Source organism: Pristiophorus japonicus, chromosome 3 (genome assembly GCF_044704955.1).
Source record: "Pristiophorus japonicus isolate sPriJap1 chromosome 3, sPriJap1.hap1, whole genome shotgun sequence".
NCBI classification, from domain to species: domain Eukaryota; kingdom Metazoa; phylum Chordata; class Chondrichthyes; family Pristiophoridae; genus Pristiophorus; species Pristiophorus japonicus.
The window spans coordinates 110,656,426-110,675,901 of NC_091979.1; the positions used below are offsets into that span (position 1 = coordinate 110,656,426).

At 44.4% G+C, this 19,476-nt stretch overlaps 1 protein-coding gene across 7 annotated transcripts in view; it reads right to left on the minus strand.

Moving 5' to 3' along the window:
* The window catches only part of ubr3 (ubiquitin protein ligase E3 component n-recognin 3), a 439,870-nt gene that overhangs the window by 34,714 nt on the left and 385,680 nt on the right, over window positions 1–19,476 (minus strand). For all 7 annotated transcript variants that reach the window (XM_070875678.1, XM_070875676.1, XM_070875681.1 and 4 more), the window contains one exon: window positions 7,209–7,316. In XM_070875678.1, the coding sequence (XP_070731779.1) occupies window positions 7,209–7,316 (108 nt within the window). The remainder of the gene's footprint in view (window positions 1–7,208; window positions 7,317–19,476) is intronic.

The window sequence follows — 19,476 nt, forward strand, 5'->3', positions numbered from 1 at the left end:
ATCATGTCTGTGCCTGCCAAGAAAGAGCTATCCAGCCTAATCTCACTTTCCAGCCCTTGGTCTGTTGCCTTGTAGGCCACGACACTTCAAATGCACATACAAGCACTTTTAAAATGTGATGAGGGTTTCTGCCTCTATCACTCTTTTTTCCTGCAGTCTACAGTTTTCTTCCTCACTGTCAACCACATGGTTAATTTTTGTATCATCTGCAAACTTCTTAATCATGCCCCCCAACATTCAAGTCCAGGTCATTGAGATATACCACAAAAAGCAAGGGATCTCGTGCCGAGCACTGCAGAACCCCACTGGAAACAACCTTCCAGTCACAAAACTATCGTCGACCATTACCCTTTATTTCCTGCCACGGAGCCAATTTTGGATCCAACTTGCCACTTCCTTGGATCCCATGGGCTTTTACTTTTCTGACCAATCTGCCACATGGGACCTTGTTAAAAGCCTTGCTAAAATCCATGTAGACATAAGAACATAAGAATTAGGAACAGGAGTAGGCCATCTAGCCCCTCGAGCCTGCTCCGCCATTCAACAAGACCATGGCTGATCTGGCCGTGGACTCAGCTCCACTTACCCGCCCGCTCCCCGTAACCCTCAATTCCCTTATTGGTTAAAAATCTATCTATCTGTGATTTGAATACATTCAATGAGCTAGCCTCAACTGCTTCCTTGGGTAGAGAATTCCACAGATTCACAACCCTCTGGGAGAAGAAATTCCTTCTCAACTCGGTTTTAAATTGGCTCCCCTGTATTTTGAGGCTGTGCCCCGTAGTTCTAGTCTCCCTGACCAGTGGAAACAACCTTTTTGCCTCTATCTTGTCTATCCCTTTCATTATTTTAAATGTTTCTATAAGATCACCCCTCATCCTTCTGAACTCCAACGAGTAAAGACCCAGTCTGCTCAATCTATCATCATAAGGTAACCGTCTCATCTCCGGAATCAGCCGAGTGAATCGTCTCTGTACCCCTTCCAAAGCTAATATATCCTTCCTTAAATAAGGTGACCAAAACTACATGCAGTACTCCAGGTACGTTCTCACCAATACCCTATACAGTTGCAGCAGGACCTCCCTGCTTTTGTACTCCATCCCTCTCGCAATGAAGGCCAACATTACATTCGCCTTCCTGATTACCTGTTGCACCTGCAAACTAACTTTTTGGGATTCATGCACAAGGACCCCCAGGTCCCTCTGCATCGCAGCATGTTGTAATTTATCCCCATTCAAATAATATTCCCTTTTACTGTTTTTTTTCCAAGGTGGATGACCTCACATTTTCCGACATTGTATTCCATCTGCCAAACCTAAGCCCATTCGCTTAACCTATCTCAATCTCTTTGCAGCCTCTCTACACAACCCGCTTCCCCACTAATCTTTGTGTCATCTGCAAATTTTGTTACACTACACTCTGTCCCCTCTTCCAGGTCATCTATGTATATTGTAAACAGTTGTGGTCCCAGCACCGATCCCTGTGGCACACCACTAACCACCGATTTCCAACCCGAAAAGGACCCATTTATCCCGACTCTGCTTTCTGTTAGCCAGCCAATTCTCTATCCATGCTAATACATTTCCTCTGACTCCGCGTACCTTTATCTTCTGCAGTAACCTTTTGTGTGGCACCTTATCGAATGCCTTTTGGAAATCTAAATACACCACATCCATCGGTACACCTCTATCCACCATGCTCGTTATATCCTCAAAGAATTCCAGTAAATTAGTTAAACATGATTTCCCCTTCATGAATCCATGTTGCGTCTGCTTGATTGCACCATTCCTATTTAATGTCCCGCTATTACTTCCTTAATGATAGCTTCAAGCTTTTTAAACAGAGGCGTTACATTAGCTGCGTTCCAATCCGCTGGTACCTCCCCAGAGTCCAGAGAACTTTGGTAGATTATAATGAATGCATCTGCTATAACTTCTGCCATCTCTTTTAATACCCTGGGATGCATTTCATCCGGACCAGGGGACTTGTCTACCTTGAGTCCCATTAGCCTGTCCAGCACTACCCCCCTCGTGATAGTGATTATCTCAAGGTCCTCCCTTCCCACATTCCTGTGACCAGCAATTTTTGGCATGGTTTTTGTGTCTTCCACTGTGAAGACCGAAGCAAAATGATTGTTTAAGGTCTCACCCATTTCCACATTTCCCATTATTAAATCCCCCATCTCATCTTCTAAGGGACCAACATTTACTTTAATCACTCTTTTCCGTTTTATATATCGGTAAAAGCTTTTAATATGTTTTTATGTTTTGCGCATGTTTACTTTCGTAATCTATCTTTCCTTTCTTTATTGCTTTCTTAGTCATTCTTTGCTGTCGTTTAAAATTTTCCTAATCTTCTATTTTCCCACTAACCTTGGCCACCTTATACGCATTGGTTTTTAATTTGATACTCTCCCTTATTTCCTTGGTTATCCACGGCTGGTTATCCCTTCTCTTACCGCCCTTCTTTTTCACTGGAATATATTTTTGTTGAGCACTATGAAAGAGCTCCTTAAAAGTCCTCCACTGTTCCTCAATTGTGCCACCGTTTAGTCTGTGTTTCCAGTCTACTTTAGCCAACTCTGCCCTCATCCCACTGTAGTCCCCTTTGTTTAAGCATAGTACGCTCGTTTGAGACACTACTTCCTCACCCTCAATCTGTATTATAAATTCAACCATACTGTGATCACTCATTCCGAGAGGATCTTTTACTAGGAGATAGTTTATTATTCCTGTCTCATTACAGAGGACCAGATCTAAGATAGCTTGCTCCCTTGTAGGTTCTGTAACATACTGTTCTCAGAAACAATCCCGTATGCATTCTATGAATTCCTCCTCAAGGCTACCCCGTGCGATTTGATTTGACCAATCGATATGTAGGTTAAAATCCCCCATGATTACTGCCGTTCCTTTTTCACATGTCTCCATTATTCCCTTGATGATTGCCCGCCCCACCGTGAAGTTATTATTTGGGGGCCTATAAACTACGCCCACCGGTGACTTTTTCCCCTTACTATCTCTAATCTCCACCCACAATGATTCAACATTTTGTTCATTAGAGCCAATATCGTCTCTCACAACTGCCCTGATATCATCCTTTATTAACAGAGCTACCCCAACTCCTTTCCCTTCTTGTCTATCTTTCCGAATTGTCAGATACCCCTGTATGTTTAATTCCCAGTCTTGGCCCCCCTGCAACCACGTTTCTGTAATGACCACCAAATCATACCCATTTGTAATGATTTGTGCCGTCAACTCATTTACTTTATTTCGAATGCTGCGTGCGTTTAGGTAGAGTGTTTTAATGCTAGTTTTTAAACCATGATTTTTAGTTTTGACCCCTCCTGCAGCCCCTTTATATTCATACATATTGTCCCTTCCTGTCACCTTGTGGTTTACACTTACCCCAGTGCTACTCTGCTCTGTTGCCTCCTGCCTTTTGCATTCTTTCTTGGGGTCCTGTTCATCTGAGCTCTTACCCACTCTAACTAGCTCAGAGCCCTCTCCTGGGTTCCGAATACTCCTTGCCTTGAGGCCCCGAGCTTTCATGCTTGCCTTTTTATTACACTTTGACCCTTTAGAATTTTGCTGTACAGCGGCCCTTTTTGTTTTTTTTGCCTTGGGTTTCTCTGCCCTCCACTTTTACTCATCTCCTTTCTGTCTTTTGCTTTTGTCTCCATTTTGTTTCCCACTGTCTCCTCTGACTACATCAAATACACTACCCTCATCAACTCTACTTGTTACCTCCTCAAAAAATGCAATCAAGTTAGTCAGACACAACCTTCCCTTAACAAATCCATGCTGACTGTCCTTGATTAATCTGTGCCTTTCAAAATGACGATTAATACTGTCCTTCAGAATTTCTTCCAATAATTTGCCCACCACCGAGGTTAGGCTGACTGGCCTGTAATGACTCGGTGTTTTCCTTTCTCCCTTTTTAAACAACGGTACAACATTAGCAGTCCTGCAGTCCCATACCTGTAGCCAGATAGGATTGGAAAATAATGGTCAGTGCATTCGCAATTTCCTCCCTTGCTTCTCTCAACAGCATGGGATACATGTCATCCGGGTCTGGTGATTTATCTACTTTCAAAGATGCTAAACCTCTTAATATTTCCTCTCTGACTATGTTTATCTCATCTAATATTTCACACTCTTCCTCCCTAACTACAATGTCTGCATCGTCATTCTCTTATGAAAACAGATGCAAAATATTCATGAAGAACCATACCCACACCTTCTGCCTCAAGACACAGGTTACCTTTTTGGTCTTTAATATCGCTTTAATAATGCATGGGGTGGACAATTCTGGCAATTTTAAGCTCTTTGGCTTATTTTTCCAGTCAGAGCGGTGTTGGTGTGGGGAGAGGGGCGGTAGTGCATTCGGGTCGGAGTAGCTGGCACTAGCAGGGCGGAAGTGGAGGCGGGTCGGAATGGCCGACGCTCTAAGTCAATAGCGCCGCGCTGAAGAAGTCATCACGCTGGCGTGTCACAATGTCCCTTCCTTTTAGTTAAAGGGGAGCGCGAACTCTGCAGCCACTTTAGTGGCAAACACTGGGCCACCAGGGAGGGTTTCGGACGGGCCAGCGGCCTGGCACCCAAGAGGGGGTGCCAGGCTGCCGGTTGGCAGCCCAGCCGAACGCGTGGGCATAACTGTCAGCCCGACCTGGCAGTCGGCCGACATTAAAAAATAAAATGGAGTCGCCGCCAGCACCACCTCTCCTTTAACGGCGACCGCACTGCCCAGCCACAAAAAGGATGCTGACAGAAAAAGCTGTCGGGAGCTCCAACCGGCAGTGGCGCCGCTCCCGCGGGACAATTCCGCATGGGGCAATCTCAGAAAGTGGGTCGCCACCGGTCGTTAAGGGGTCGGTGCGTGCATGACACGGCGGGAAAACATGCAGGGTGGTCCCCTACACCGCTCCAAAACTAGAGGGCAATTTACAAAATGGCAGCCCCTCTGCAGCCACCTGTCTTACAGAAAGGGCCAATTTCAGCCCTTAGGTCTTTATATCTCATTTTGATGCCACGTGGGAATTATTTAATAGTGCAGCAGGATGGAATTTATTATGCAGTTGAGTCATTTGCTTTTGTCACTTGTAGGGTGCAGATGTTGTAAACTGTTGATGCCTTGAGTTCAACATTGTGACTGGGCTAAATGTATCCTAATTGGTGGAAAAGATACTTTGTTTCCCGTACACGAGATAACGAGGATATATTTACTGAGTTTATGTGTTGCACCAATATTTATCTCTATCTTCAAAAGAAACTAGAATACTAACACTGGCTGCCCTCAGACTCAAATATCTTGCAGCTTACTTCAGCAGTTACATAAAAGCTTCCAGATCAATATATTCAGCAAAATACTACGAATATCGTCCGTAACCATGCCCATCTCTGCCCCTATCTCAGCCCATCTGCTGCTGAAACTCTCATCCATGCTTTTGTTACCTCCAGCCTCCCATCTTCCACCCTGCATAAACTTGAGCTCATCCAAAACTCTGCTGCCCATATCCTAAATGGTCTGCAGGACCGTCGTAATACCCGCCCTCCTGTATGGCTCAGAAACATGGACCATGTACAGCAGACATCTCAAGTCGCTGGAGAAATACCACCAACGATGTCTCTGCAAGATCTGCAAGTCCCCTGGGAGGACAGACGCACCGACGTTAGCGTCCTCGACCAGGCCAACATCCGCAGCATTGAAGCACTGACCAAGCTTGATCAGCTCCGCTGGGCAGGCCACATAGTTTGCATGCCAGACACGAGACGCCCAAAGCAGGCGCTCTACTTGGAACTCCTTCATAGCAAATGAGCTAAAGGTGGGCAGCGGAAACGTTACAAGAACACCCTCAAAGCCTCCCTGATAAAGTGCAATATCCCCACTGACACCTGGGAGTCCCTGGCCAAAGACCGCCCTAAATGGAGGAAGTGCATCCAGGAGGGCGCTGAGCACCTCAAGTCTCATCGACAAGAGCATGCAGAAATCAAGCATCGGCAGTGGAAAGAGCGTGCTGCAAACCAGTCCCACCCACCCCTTCCCTCAACGACAATCTGTCCCACCTGTGACAGAGACTGTGGTTCTCGTATTGGACTGTACAGCCACCTAAGAACTCATGTTAAGAGTGGAAGCAAGTCTTCCTCGATTCCGAGGGACTGTCTAAATGATGAACTCACACCTGTTTACCCATCACCCTTGTGCTCGCTGATGTACATTGGTTCACTGTCCAGTAATGCTGTGATTTTCAAATTCTCATCCACATGTTCAAATCCCTCCATGACCTTGCCCCTCACCATCTCTGTAATCACCTACAGCCCTACAACCCACGAGAACTCTGCGTTTCTCCAATTCTGGCCTCTTATGCATCCCTGATGATACATATGGTACTTAGTGGGATAAAGTAAACCTGAAACAGATACATCAAGGCAACATGCAAGTTTCAAAACTGTGAAGGCCAAATACACAGAGCACGCACGATTGACAGTCGAAATGGATGCCAGGAAGGTTAGTTGAGGCAAGACATTGGATTTGCATTACAAAGATACGTACAGCTGTGGAAACCATTTGATTCATTTAGCTCATCCTTTCATCGAAAGATATCCTCCATCGCAGCATTTAGCTGCCTCTTGATTGACTGCAGAGTTTTTCATCTATTATCCGAGTTGGAAGACTATGCCAGGTATTGATCATTTTTTAATTAGAAGTAGGACTTCCTGATACCAGTCTTAAACTTGGCATTTACCAATTGTACCTATGCCCCGAGTGCTACACAGCCAGTTTATCAAATAATGCCTTGGATTAACCATTTTTATTCCATTTAAAAACCTCAATAACATCCTGCCTAATCTCCTACCTCGGCTGTGTAATAGAAGTTCGTCTAACACTTCCTCATAACCAAGTTGTCTGACACCAGAGATCAGCTTTGTGGCCCTTCTCTATACCGCTTCCAAGATTTGAATGTTTTCATTGTCCTCTGTGACCAGAACTGCACTAAGCAACTTCAATATGGTGGTCTAAAACTTATGCTCTCCAGATTTAGTGATCAAGCTCAGCCTTCTTTTTCATTTAAAGAAACAGACAACTGATGTAATAGCAATACAACAGGGTCAATATTTTGAAAATAGTGTGGAGGGTAGTCATTAAAATTTACCTTGTGAAGATGTCAAATGTAGCAAGCTCATACAGTGCAGTTACTTTCATGTACATACCATTGATACTTGATCGGTGTCACTTGCACAGTAAAGCTTTCCTTTCGACAGTTCACCAATTATATGGCTTAGTAATACTTCCCAGGATTTATCTGAATTACACATGATCTGTGAAAGTTTAAAAAAAAAACTTGAGACTTAGAAATAGTTATAATATAATACAATATCTAAATACTAAACTATTACGCCAGGAAAATATAACAGGCACAATATCATGAGTAGGAGCAAATTTTTTTTGATGTGTGCTGTTGGTATAAAAAGAGCCTAGACATGAAGGTGTGATTAATAAGGGGGTGAATATTAAGTAAAACTACACAGTTCAGTAGCTCAAATATGACAAAGGTTGAACAGGTAGTAAACTGATCTAACATTGAGGGACCCAATAACCATTGGACGGAGTGAAAGGGGAAGGAACATTAACTGATGTAAATCTAGTTAGAAAAACAGAAGCAGTTTATAACTTATGCCACTCTTCAACTGACAATAGCAATACTCAACACAGTAAGACAGCAAACTGTTGAAATATGCTTGTAATGTACAATATAAAATGCAGCAGTATAAGGATACAGAAACAATGGCCTTTGCTCACTGTTTTATCCTCTAAAGAGCTGGAGCGGTGATCTTCTCCTCGTGCTCACATACTCACCACTATTACAATCCTCACGTACCCACAAGTCATATCTTACACATTGCATACCAGCTATTCCACCATAACAGGGACATTCTCTAAACACATCTCAAGACTCTCACCAACACATTCCCTTCTTTCTACCAGAAGAAAGGACTCAAGACAGCAGATTGGCACCGGAGGAGGAAGAGTCTGCCTGCACGTCCTCTTCCTGCTCGAAGAAAGCATGCTGGCTCTCATGGGAAGTGACAGAGTCAAGGCTGTGATGACTGGCAATACTGAAAGAGATGCTTAAGTGTTTCTTAATATTGAATCCTCTTTGTCCTTGACTGCTATCTCATTCCAGATACTCTGTATGACAAGTTGCAGATGCTTTCCCCACTCACTTTTCTCTCTGTTCTCCTTTCACATCATAAGCGTTGCTTCCTTCTTTCATTTCAGGAGCAAGCACCAGCTCAGATAATGGCATCACCTGTAGAGGCTAAGTTAGAGGAAGTGTCCACACGTGTAAGTCACTGGGCAGAAGTGCGCAAGAGCTAGCTCAGATGGCTACGAAGGCAGCTCACACTGCTGCTATGGAAGCTCAGATGGCTGTCACCTTGGCTCTGGAAGCCAATGTCTACAAGGGCAACCAATGCCTCAGAACAGAGTCAAAGGAGTGCTGAGGCGCCATCTCAGGAAAGTGGTCTCGGCTACATGGGAGAGGGACCTGCTGACCTCGCTCAGGATGACAACATGCCAGCCGGGCCAGACAGCTCTGGCCCACAGCATTCTGCAGCTAGACCCAGAGTTGCTCGAGGTCATCCTCCATGGCCATCTGAAGTGTCCTCAATGGAAGCTTAGCAGTCTTCCACCTCCCAAGCTGCAACCACTGGGGAACCATTCTGCAAGAGCACTAGGATACGGAAAGGAGCACACAAGAAAGATGCTAAGGGTGATTCTTAATTATTTTTTGTTAACTATTAGATAGAGATGCAATTGAGTTGATTGATTAATTTATTTTTTGTTCTGATTTGGTGTTGGTGGAAAAAAATGAGAGCAGAGGTTATGATCATTTTTTTCCCCCAGACGACAGTTGTTGCTGATGATTCTGCTGTTCCCATTTATACCTCCTCTAGACCCATCTTTTGTTTCTTTACTTGGCCCACTATCATCTCCTTTTGCCTTGCACCATCATCCTTTTTATCATTTAATCTCTCCTGCCTTCCATCCTATCACAGGCCTTTCCTTTTGTTCTTGACATTTTAGGAGATATTTCACAACTCTCAAGAAAAATATATTCCAGTGAGGAAGAAAGGGTGCAAGAGAAAAGATAGCCATCCGTGGCTAACTAAAGAAATAAAGGACGGTATCCAATTAAAAACAAAGGCATACAAAGTGGCCAAAAACTAGTGGGAGGACAGAAGACTGGGAAGCTTTTAAAATCCAGCAAAAAATGACTAAAAAAATGACTAAGAAAGGGAAGATCGACTATGAAAGTAAAGTAGCACAAAATATAAAAGCAAAAGTTTCTATACGTATATAAAAAGGAAAAGAGTGGCTAAAGTAAATGTTGCTCCCTTAGAGAACGAGACTGGGGAATTAGTAATGGGGAACATGGAGATGGCAGAAACTCTGAACAAATATTTTGTATCAGTCTTTACGGTAGAGGACACTAACAATATTCCAACAGTGGATAGTCAAGGGGCTATGTGGGGGGGGGGGGGGGGGGGGAGGGGGGGGTGGAGAAACTTAACACAATCACTAAGGAGGTGGTACTCAGTAAGATAATGGGACTAAAGGCAGATAAATCCCCTGCACCTGATGGCTTGCATCGAAGGGTCTTTAGAGAAGTAGGGGAAGGGATAGTGGATGCACTGGTTGAAATTTACCAAAATTCCCTGGATTCTGGGGAGGTCCCAGCAGATTGGAAAACTGCAAATGTAACGTCCCAATTTAAAAAAAGGAGGCGGACAAAAAGCAGGAAACTATAGACCAGTTAGCCTAACATCTGTGGTTGGGAAAATGTTGGGAGTCCATTATTATAGAAGCAGTAGCAGGACATTTGGAAAAGCATAATTCGGTCAGGCAGAATCAGCATGGATTTATGAAGGGGAAGTCACATTTGACAAATTTGCTGGAGTCCTTTGAGGATGTAACGAAGAGGGTGGATAAAGGGGAACCAGGTGTATTTGGACTTCCAGAAGGCATTTGACAAGGTGCCACATGAAAGGTTACTGTACGATAAAAGTTCACGGAGTTGGGGATAATATATTAGCATAGATAGAGGATTGGCTAATTAACAGAAAACAGAGAGTCGGGATAAATGCTTCATTTTCTGGTTGGCAATCAGTAACTAGTGGGGTGCCACAGGGATCAGTGCTGGGACCCCAACTATTTACAATCTATATTAACGACTTGGATGAAGGGACCAAGTGTAACGTAGCCAAGTTTGCTGACGATACAAAGATGGGAGGAAAAGCAATGTGTGAGGAGGACACAAAAAATCTACAAAAGGACAGACAGGCTGAGTGAGTGGGCAAAAATTTGGCAGATGGAGTATAATGTTGGAAAGTGTGAGGTCATGCACTTTGGCAGAAAAAAATCAAAGAACAAGTTATTATTTAAATGGAGACAGTTTCCCAAGCAATATACTTGCTTTGGAGGCAGTTCAGAGAAGGTTCACTAGGTTGATTCCGGAGATAAGGGGGTTGACTTATGAGGAAAGGTTGAGTAAGTTGGGCCTCTACTCATTGGAATTCAGAAGATTGAGAGGTGATCTTATCGAAACGTTTAAGATTATGAGGGGGCTTGACAAGGTGGATGCAGAGAGAATGTTTCCACTGATGGGGGAAACTAGAACTAGGGGGCATAATCTTAGAATAAGGGGCCGCCCATTTAAAACTGAGATGAGGAGAAATTTCTTTTCTCAGAGTTGTAAACATGTGGAATTCGCTGCCTCAGAGCTGTGGAAGCCGGGATATTGAATAAATTTAGGACAGAGATAGATAGTTTCTTAACTGATCAGGGAATAAAGGGTTATGGGGAGCGGGCAGGAAAGTGGACCTGAGTCCATGATCGGATCAGCCAAGATCTTATTAAATGGCAGAGCCATTTAGGACTGAGAAGAGGAGAAACTTCTTCACTCAGAGGGTGGTGAATCTTTGGAATTCTCTACCCCAGAGGGCTGTGGAGGCTCAGTCGTTGAGTATATTCAAGGCAGAGATCGATAGATTTTTGGATATTAAGAGAATCAAGGGATATGGGGATAATGCAGGAACGTGGAGTTGAGGTAGATGATTAGCCATGATCTCATTGAATGGCGGAGCAGGCTCGAGGGGCCGAATGGCCTACTTCTGCTGCTAATTCTTATGTTATGTTCTCACTTGGAACAGACAGGGTTCACCCAGGTTTATTGGGTATGAAGTGAATAGTAACAGTGTCGTGAATTCCGGATTTTGTCCAGTCCAACGATGTCACTTGCCACACATGCACCGAGCTTTCCGAGAAATCAACCAGATCTCGGGAGAGAATGTGAGGAGGGTGTAAACTGGGTGGGGTTGGAAGAACGTGATCCGTCTTACCATCTGGATCATGTTCGCGCTCTCTTCCCCCCCCCCTCTTTAGACCTGGATCATGTTCTTCCCCCACCCCAGTGTTCTCCGTGCTCTTTACCCCCTTCCCTCGTGTCTGACCTCCTCTCTCTTCACTCTCTCCCCCCTCTCTCTTCAATTCCCACTCTCCTCTCTCGCTCCCTCTCCTAAATTGCAGCTGCTATGTGTCTGCCCATTTCAACAGTCTATGTTCTCCTGAAGTCTGCTAATAATCCTGTTCACTATTTACTATGTTGTCAAGTTTTGTATCATCTACAAACTTCAAAATTGTACTTCCGATACCCAAGGCCAGGTCTCTTATATGCAAGAAAATTAATAGTCCTAATCTAACTCCTGCGGGACCTCAGTGCGTACTTCTCTCCAGCAGAAAAATATCTGTTCACCTACTCTGTCTCCTATCCCATAGCCAATTTCGTACCAAAGTTACCACCATCCCTTTAATCCCATGTGCTTCTATTTTCCAAACAAGTCTGTTGTGCGCCCTCCTGCCATCTCTAATCTCACGAGAATTCGTTGTGCTCCCTGCACCCAAGTCCCGCTAAACTTCTGATAATCCAACTTCCCTTCCTGCCCCCCATTTTAACTGATATTGTAAATGATTCCCTCGACTCAGGCACTGTCCCGCGACCTTTAAAAAGCTTGGTCATCAGTGCCTTCTTTAATAAACTCACTCTTTACCTTACCATCCTTGCAATCTGCACCTCCAGTGGTGACAAACCCATGCTTCCTACTCCCTTCGCAGCTGACAGACTCGATCAATCATCGAATCAAACTCATTAATCCATCCCCAATTCTGTCAAACTCCAGGTTCCCCCTGTATGATGTCGTCCATTTCCCTATTGTCCATGTAAGGTGCCTTGGGATGTTTTACTATGTTTCATGTGCTATACAGATGCAACTTCTAGTTCAGCAAAAAGGTTGCCCAATCTGTGTTTGGTTTCTCCAATTCAAAGAAAACCACAGGGTAAGTATAGCATACTACATTGAAAGAAATATGTGGTAATTACTGAGTCACTTGGAAGGAATGTTTATGGCTCTGCACAATGGTGTGGGAAGAGGTGAATGGGCAAGTGCTGCGGCTTCTATAGTTGTATTGGTAACTGTAATGGGAAGGGCAGCCAGGAACTGGGCAATGGAAGAGTGATCAAAGATATTTCGCAGGAAATGCTTTGTGATAGTGGTAGGATCAGGCAGTGGGAGAAGAATATGGCAGAAGATGATCTCCCAGATGCAAAGGTTAGCAGGATGAAATTTCACCCATGTTCTCTAGGCAGGAGGTGCTGCTATGGGAACCTGCATGAGTCCCATCTATGCTTCTCCTTTCATTGAATATTAAAACCCCAAATTGTACCAATCTTATTCAGGTACCCTCATAACCTTTTCTTCCATTACACTGATGATGATGTTGCGGCTGCTGCCTACTCTTCCTTCCATCCAGACAATTTCATTTCACTATTGTTCCCATCTCCACATATCCCTCTCCTTTGTGGTTCATCTCTGACTCATAAGAACAGAAGAAATAGGAGCAGGAGTAGGCCATTTGGCCCCTCAAGCCTGCTATGCCATTTAATAAGATCATGGCTGATCTGATTATGGATTCAGCTCCACTTCCCTGCCTGCTTCCCATAACCCTTTACTCCCTTATCGCTCAAAAATCTGTCAATCTCCACCTTAAATATATTCAATGACCCAGTCTCCACAACTCTCTGGGGCAGAGAATTCCATAGATTTTCAACCCTCCGAGAAGAAATTACTCCTCATCTCAGCTTTAAATGGGCAGCCCCGTATTCTGAGACTATGTTCCCTAATTTTAGTTTTCCCTGTGAGTGGAAATATCCTCTCTGCATCCACCTGGTCGAGTCCTCTCATTATCTTATGTTTCGATAAGATCACCTCTCATTTTTCTGAACTCAAATGAGTATAGGCCCAACCTATTTTCATAAGTCAACCCCCACTCATCTCTGGAATCAACCGAGTGAACTGCCTCCAATGCAAGTATATCCTTCCTTAAATACGGACAGCAAAACTGTACACAGTACTCTAGGTGTCGCCTCACCAATACCCTGTACAGTTGTAGCAGGACTTCTCTACTTTTATACTCTATCTCCCTTGCAATAAAGGCCAACATTCCATTTGCCTTCCTGCTCACTTGCTGTACCTGCATACTAACTTTTTGTGTTTCATGCACAAGTACTGCAGCACGTTGCAATTTTTCTCCACTTAAATTATAATTTGCTTTTCTACTTTTTCTGCCAAAGTCGATAACCTCATATTTTCCCACAATATACTCCATCTGCCAAATTTTTTCCCACTCACTTACCTATATCCTTGTGCAGACTTTTTGTGTCCTCATTATTTGCTTTCCCACCCAACTTTGTATCATCAGCAAACTTGGCTACATTACACTCAGTACACTCAGTCCCTTCATCCAAGTCATTAATATAGATTGTAAATAGTTGAGGCACCAGCATCGATCCCTGCAGCACCCCACTTGTTACTGTTTGCCAACCGGAAAATGACCCATTTGTCCCGACTCTCTGTTTTCTGTTAGTTAGCAATCCTCTATCCATGCTAATATATTACCCCTGTGAACTTTTATCTTGTGCAGTAACCTTTTAGGCGGCACCTTATTGAATGCCTTCTGGAAATCCAAATACACCACATCCACTGGTTCCCCCCCTTCCCTACCCTGCTCGTTACATCCTCAAAGAACTCCAGCAAATTTGTCAAACATGACTCTTCTCCCAATCTTTGACAATGAAGTTTCCATGAATATCTATTATAAGCCCATAAATACTTTAATATTCTTGCTTTCCATTTCCCTTTGTGAAGATTCCACTCCTTTCTTTCAGTTTCTGTCTTTACTGTATTTGCTCTGATGGTTACACGTTCTACACCAGAGCGTCTGAAATGTTTTCTTTTCCTTTATCAGCAGGTAGCCTTTATCACTGTTGCCAAATTAAGTTAATCTAAGGGTTAAGTCATGGCAGGGGAGCTCGGATACGTGTCATGCTCCTCCTCTGCTATGTGGGAAATCAGGGACACTGGACCACATGTGCAGGAAGTGTATCCCGCTGCAGCACTTGACAGACTGCATTGCGGCACTGGAGCTGCGCATGGATTCATTCTGGAGCATCCGCGATGCTGAGGATGTCGTGATTAGCATGCTTAGTGAGTTGGTCACACTGCAGTTAAAGGTTACACAGGCAGATAAGTAATGGGTGACCAGCAGGAAGAGCAGTGGAAGGAAGGTAGTGCAGGGGTCCCCTGCGGGCATCCCCCGACAAAACAGATACACCGTTTTGGGTACTGTTGGGCGGGGAGATGACTCATTAGGGGAGGGCAGCAGCAGCCAAGTTCATGGCACAATGGGTGGCTCTGCTGCACAGGAAGGCAGGACAAAGAGTGGGAGAGCTATAGTGGTAGGGTATTCTATTGTAAGGGGAATAGGTAGACATTTCTGCGTCCGCAATCGAGACTCCAGGATGGTATGTTGCCTCCGTGGTGCAGGGTCAAGGATGCCTCGGAGCAGCTGCAGGACATTTGGAGGGGGAGGTTGAACAGTCAATTGTCGTGGTGCATATAGGTACCAACGATATAGGTAAAACATGGGATGAGGAACTACAAGCTGAATTTAGGGAGCGAGGAGTTAAATGAAAAAGTAGGAACTCAAAAAGTAGTAATCTCAGGATTGCTACCAGTGCCACGTGCTAGTCTGAGTAGGAATTGCAGGACAGCCAAGATGAATACGTGGCTTGAGGAGTGGTGCAGAAGGGAGGGATTCAAATTCCTGGGACAGTGGAACCGGTTCTGGGGGAGGTGGGACTAGTACAAACTGGACAGTCTGCACCTGGGCAGGACCAGAACCAATGTCCTAGGGGGAGTGTTTGCTAGTGCTGTTCGGAAGGGATTAAACTAATATGGCAGGGGGATGGGAACCTATGCAGGGAGACAGATAGAAGTAGAATGGGGGCAGAAGCAAAAGATAGGGGGGAAAGGGCAGAGAAACCCAAGGCAAAAATCAAAAAGGGACACATTTCAGCAAATTCTAAAGGGGCAAAGTGTATTAAAAAGACAAGCCTGAAGGCTGTGTGCCTCAATGCGAGGAGTATTCATAATAAGGTAGACAAATTAACTGCGCAGGCAGCAATTAACGAATGTGATATAATTGGCATCACGGAGACAAAGCGCAAGGGTGACCAAGGCTGGGAACTCAACATCCAGGGGTATTCAACATTCAGGAAGGATAGACAGAAAGGAAAAGGAGGTGGGGTAGCGTTGCTGGTTAAAGAGGAAATTAATGCAATAGTAAGGAAGGCCATTAGCTTGGAGGATGTGGAATCGGTATGGGTGGAGCTGCGGAATACCAAGGGGCAGAAAACAGTAGTGGGAGTTGTGTACAGACCACCAAACAGTAGTAGTGAGGTTGGGGACAGTATCAAACAAGAAATTAGGGATACGTGCAATAAAGGTACAGCAATTATCATGGGCGACTTTAATCTGCATATAGATTGGGCGAACCAAACTAGTAGCAATGCGGTGGAGGAGGATTTCCTGGAGTGTATTAGGGATGGTGTTCTGGACCAATATGTCGAGGAACCAACTAGAGGAGCTGGCCATCCTAGACTGGGTGATGTGTAATGAGAAAGGACTAATTAGCAATCTTGTTGTGCGAGGCCCCTTGGGGAAGAGGGACCATAATATGGTAGAATTCTTTATTAAGATGGAGAGTGACACAGTTAATTCAGAGACTAGAGTCCTGAACTTAAGGAAAGTAACTTCGATGGTATGGAGAAGTGAATTGGCTAGAATAGACTGGCGAATGATACTTAAAGGGGCGACGGTGGATAGGCAATGGCAAACATTTAAAGATCACATGGATGAACTTCAACAATTGTACGTCCCTGTCTGGAGCAAAACTAAAACGGGGAAGGTGGCCCAACCGTGGCTAACAAAGGAAATTAAGGATAGTGTTAAATCCAAGGAAGAGGCATATAAATTAGCCAGAAAAAGCAGCAAACCTGAGGACTGGGAGAAATTTAGAATTCAGCAGAGGAAGACAAAGGGTTTAAATAGGAGGGGGAAAATAGAGTATGAGAGGAAGCTTGCTGGGAACATAAAACTGACTGCAAAAGCTTCTATGGATATGTGAAGAGAAAAAAGATTAGTGAAGACAAACGTAGGTCCCTTGCAGTCAGAATCAGGTGAACTTATAACGGTTCTGTCTTCACGAAGGAAGACACAAATAACCTTCTGGAAATACTAGGGGACCGAGGGTCTAGTGAGAAGGAGGAATGGAAGAAAATTATTATTAGTCGGGAAATTGTGCTAGGGAAATTGATGGGATTGAAGGCCGATAAATCCCCAGGGCCTGATAGTCTGCATTCCAGAGTACTTAAGAAAGTGGCCCTAGAAACAGTCTATCGACTCTGGGTCAGTTCCTATGGACTACAGGGTAGCTAACGTAACACCACTTTTTAAAAAAGGAGGGAGAGAAAACGGGTAATTATAGACCGGTTAGCCTGACATCAGTAGTGGGGAAAATGTTGGAATCAATTATTAAGGATGAAATAGCAGCGCATTTGGAAAGCAGTGACAGGATCGGTCTGAGTCAGCATGGATTTATGAAAGGGAAATCATGCTTGACAAATCTTCGAGAATCTTTTGAGGATGTAACTCGTCGAGTGGACAAGGGAGAACCAGTGGATGTGGTGTATTTGGACTTTCAAAAGGCTTTTGACAAGGTCCCACACAAGAGATTTGTGTACAAAATTAAAGCACATGGTATTGGGGGTAATGTATTGACGTGGATGGAGAACTGGCTGGCAGACAGGAAGCAGCGAGTCAGGATAAAGGGGTCCTTTTCAGAATGGCAGGTAGTGACTAGTGGAGTGCCACAGGGCTCAGTGCTGGGACCCCAGCTATTTACAATATACATCAATGATTTAGATGAAGGAATTGAATGTAATATCTCCAAGTTTGCAGATGACACTAAGCTGGGTGGCGGTGTGAGCTGTGAGGAGGATGCTAAGAGGCTGCAGGGTGACTTGGACAGGTTAGGTGAGTGGGCAAATGCATGGCAGATGCAGTATAATGTGGATAAATGTGAGGTTATCAACTTTGGGGGCAAAAACACGAAGGCAGATTATCTGAATGGCGGTAGATTAGGAAAAGGGGAGGTGCAACGAGACCTGGGTGTCATGGTACATCAGTCATTGAAAGTTGGCATGCAGGTACAGCAGGCGGTGAAGAAGGCAAATGGTATGTTGGCGTTCATAGCGAGGGAATTTGAGTATAGGAGCAGGGAGGTCTTACTGCAGTTGTACAGGGCCTTGGTGAGGCCTCACTCGGAATACTGTGTTCAGTTTTGGTCTCCTAATCTGAGGAAGGATGTTCTTGCTATTGAGGGAGTGCAGCGAAGGTTCACCAGACTGATTCCCAGGATGGCAGGACTGGCATATGAGGAGAGACTGGATCGACTGGGCCTGTAATCACTGGAGTTTAGAAGGATGAGAGGGGATCTCATCGAAACATATAAAATTCTGACGGGACTGGACAGGTTGGATGCTGGAAGAATGATCCTGATGTTGGAGAAGTCCAGAACCAGGGGACACACTCTAAGGATAAGGGGTAAGCCATTTAGGACTGAGATGAGGAGAAACTTCTTCACTCAGAGAGTTGTTAACCTGTGGAATTCTCTACCGCAGAGAGTTGTTGATGCCAGTTCTTTGGATATATTGAAGAGGGAGTTAGATATGGCCCTTACGGCTAAAAGGATCAAGGGGTATGGAGAGAAAGCAGGAAAGGGGTACTGAGGGAATGATCAGCCATGAACTTATAGAATGGTGGTGCAGGCTCGAAGGGCTGAATGGCCTATGTTGCACCTAATTTCTATGTTTCTATGTTTTTTTCTCATCTAAAGATTTCCCTCATTTATTGTTAACAAGGGCCTTGATCATGTCTGCTTAATTTCCTATTCCTCTAATCTCTGCCATGTCTTTCAATAGTAAGAGGGTCCTCTTTGTCCTCATCTTTTATCCCACTCGTCTTCATATCTTCCATCGTCTACAAAATGATCCCATCAATCACATTTCCCCTTCCTTTTCCGTTTTCTAGAGTGACCATTCCTTGTGATTCTCTTGTTCATTTTCCTCCCATCTCACTTCTAGTTGGCTTTCCCTTGCAATTGTAAAAAATGCGTCCCTTTTAGAAACATAGAAACATAGAAAATAGGTGCAGGAGTAGGCCATTCGGCCTTTCGAGCCTGCACCGCCATTCAATGAGTTCATGGCTGAATATGCAACTTCAGTACCCCATTCCTGCTTTCTCGCCATACCCCTTGATCCCCCGAGTAGTAAGGACTACATCTAATTCCTTTTTGAATATATTTCGTGAATTGGCCTCAACAACTTTCTGTGGTAAAGAATTCCACAGGTTCACCACTCTCTGGGTGAAGAAGTTTCTCCTCATCTCGGTCCTAAATGGCTTACCCCTTATCCTTAGACTGTGACCCCTGGTTCTGGACTTCCCCAACATTGGGAACATTCTTCCTGCATCTAACCTGTCTAAACCCATCAGAATTTTAAACGTTTCTATGAGATCCCCTCTCATTCTTCTGAACTCCAGTGAATACAAGCCCAGTTGATCCAGTCTTTCTTGATATGTCAGTCCCGCCATCCCGGGAATCAGTCTGGTGAACCTTTGCTGCACTCCCTCAATAGCAAGAATGTCCTTCCTCAAGTTAGGAGACCAAAACTGTACACAATACTCCAGGTGTGGCCTCACCAAGGTCCTGCACAACTGTAGTAACACCTCCCGGCCCCTGTACTCAAATCCCCTCGTTATGAAGGCCAACATGCCATATTAATGACCAGGACCCCTGAACAATCACCCCATCTGAGATCGTGATTTATATTCTTCCAATCGAAGGGCCAAAGGCCTACTCCTGCACCTATTTTCTTTGTTTCTATGTTTCTCTCTACTGTCTTTATCCCATCCTTTATCAGGGCGACCCTTTTCCATTTAGCCTATCTCCTCTTAAAGTTAA